This window comes from Leuciscus leuciscus (assembly GCF_965113295.1).
Source record: "Leuciscus leuciscus genome assembly, chromosome: 12".
NCBI classification, from domain to species: domain Eukaryota; kingdom Metazoa; phylum Chordata; class Actinopteri; order Cypriniformes; family Leuciscidae; genus Leuciscus; species Leuciscus leuciscus.
Genome location: NC_138736.1, coordinates 1,997,227 through 1,999,726, shown reverse-complemented (window position 1 = coordinate 1,999,726; position 2,500 = coordinate 1,997,227). Strand labels below are relative to the sequence as shown.

General features: G+C 32.7%; 1 protein-coding gene across 1 annotated transcript in view; it reads left to right on the top strand.

The window, feature by feature from the left end:
- Window positions 1–2,481: 2,481 nt before the first annotated feature.
- The window catches only part of LOC309510723 (exostosin-1c), a gene marked incomplete at its 5' end in the record, with an annotated part of 28,267 nt that continues 28,248 nt past the window's right edge, over window positions 2,482–2,500 (top strand). The window contains one exon of the mRNA XM_082185593.1: window positions 2,482–2,500. This exon is cut by the window's right edge and continues 77 nt beyond it. Within this exon, the coding sequence (XP_082041719.1) occupies window positions 2,482–2,500 (19 nt within the window).

Sequence of the window (2,500 nt, the reverse complement as noted above, 5' to 3'; positions counted from 1 at the left end):
GAAGTGAACTAATCCTTTAAGTTTTAGCCATTTTGTTTTGTGCTTTTGTCATTTTTATAATTTTTTTCAAAATATTTATTTAGCTTTAATTTATTTTTCTGTTTTAGTTTTACTAATTTTAGTACTTCAACAAAAGACTAATTTTCTTCAGTCTTTTCTCCTCTATTGTGCCGTATATCTGAGTGAAACTTCTGGAACGAGAACAAATGTGGGCGGGGCTTGATTGTGTGTGTGGGGAATTGATTGGATGGTTGTGGTTTGCTATTGGTGGATCTCATGTGAGTGACAGGTTGCTCCGCCCTCGTCAAAAGAGGATAGATGAGGGGAAGTTATTGTGATTCAAGATTACGAGACTCAAGACACATGAATTTAAAACAATAATGATGTGCGCGGAAGAATCATTTATAATAAACACTGCAATGTTCCATAAAAAACAAGAATTGTCCATTTTGAGTTCAGTTTTTCATCTAATATTTGATTTATTTCAGCTTAGTTTTAGTTAACAATAACAACACTGATGTCCAAAGTTACTCTACAACAGTGTTAGGGAAAGTTACTTTGAAAAGTAATGCATTACAATATTGCGTTACTCCCTTAAAAAATAACTAAATGCTTTACTTAGTTACTTTTAAAGAAAAGTAATGCGTTACATTACTTTTACGTTACTTTTTCTCACCTGGGCTTGGCTTGTTTGTTTTGTTGTTTTAAAAAGAAAAAAGTTATATTTTTGGGTAAATGTTCTATATTTTAAGTTCTATATTTTGGCCAAAATTAAATAATAATGCAGAAGGAAATGCAAATTCACGTGTGTACAGTAGAGGGCGCCGCTCATGTTTAACTGAAGTTGAAGTACATTGGTCAATAAAGTGAGATTAAATGCATAAAAATATTTGTTTTGTTTAACATTTAATTATTGGAGGTTTTGCGTAGTATTCTGATTTTGCATTTCACTGATTTCATTCATTTTGAGGAATTCTGAATCTGTTTTTGTTTTGCCAGTGAGATGAGTAAATGCTCACATTTAATCTAGAACAATCAATTTACACTCAATTTCTCTCAACACCCGGAGAGCTGTCAGTCAATAAATGGGAAACCAAAGTAACTTATTCAAAAGTAATGTGTTACTTTTACTAGTTACTTGAAAAAAGTAATCTGATTACGTAACTCGAGTTCCCTGTAATGCGTTACACCCAACACTGCTCTACAACGCCCTTGAGGGACTTTTTTTCACGTTCCTGTGACTTTCAGCTGACAATTGATATTGAATATGTTAGTTAGCATCAGTAAAATGTTTTTCTGTTGGCACTGGAACCAGATCTGTGGTACAATACTCAATCTCCATACTCATTAACACACTGTGGGATCTTCCCACCTTCATCCTCACTTATCATCCAGCGGTGGCAATCACACAAAGCTTCTGGATTCAGCGTGTTCTTAGAAACCATAAATGGTTGCCAGGGACAACAGCTCGAGGCAAAGACGACGGCTCGCTCAGATCAAAACCGCCTGTGGGTCTCAAAGGGCCTCTTTAAACAGCCTGTGAAAGCTTGCTCTTTGCATTGGCTAATAGGTTTCCTTAATGTTGCCGTTTTTTTATATTTTATACTTTCAGCATCTTTGACACTTTGATCGAACAGAGAGAGAAAAGAAACAGGAAATGGGGGAACTGGATTTGGAAATGTTATAGGAAATGCTCACATCACCATCATTTTATATTATATTATATTATGTTACATTCATTAAAAAGTTTGGAGTCAGTAATGTTCTTTTTCTCAGAAATGTATATTTTTATTCAGCAAAGATGCATTAAATTGATCAAAAGTGACAGTAAAGATAAAAAAAATCTATTTCAAATAAATGCTGTTGTTTTGAACATTCTGTTCATCAGAGTCCTGAAATATAACACATATCACAGTTTCCACACAAATATGACAGTTTTCAACACTGATAATAATCATAAATGTTTCTTGAGCATCAAATCCACATATTAGAGTGATTTCTGAAGGATCATGTGACACTGAAGACTGGAGTAATGATGCTGAAAATTCAGCTTTGATCACAGGAATAAATTACACTTTACTATATATTCACATAGAAAACAGATGATTTAAAATGTAATAATATTACACAATTTTACTGCATTTTTGCTCAAATAAATGCAGCTGCTCTGGTGAGCAGAAGAGACTCTTTAAAAGCATAAAAACAAATCTCACTGACCCCAAACTTTTGAACGTTAGTGCATATTAACTCAGTTTATATTCAGCCTTTTTAAGTTTATAATTCTATGCATCTCACTGTAATTACTAAATTGCACTGTTTGATTTAAGGAAGTTTTTGTGACTTTTTGTAAACAATATAAATTAATCATTTAGATTTATTTTTGGATGATTTTTGGATAAATTAATGTAAAATCTGGCAAAACCAGAGCAATTTGCCATATTTTAACCTAAATGTATTATTCTTTTTTTCATTTTTCTTCATAGATTTGACTACCAAGAGC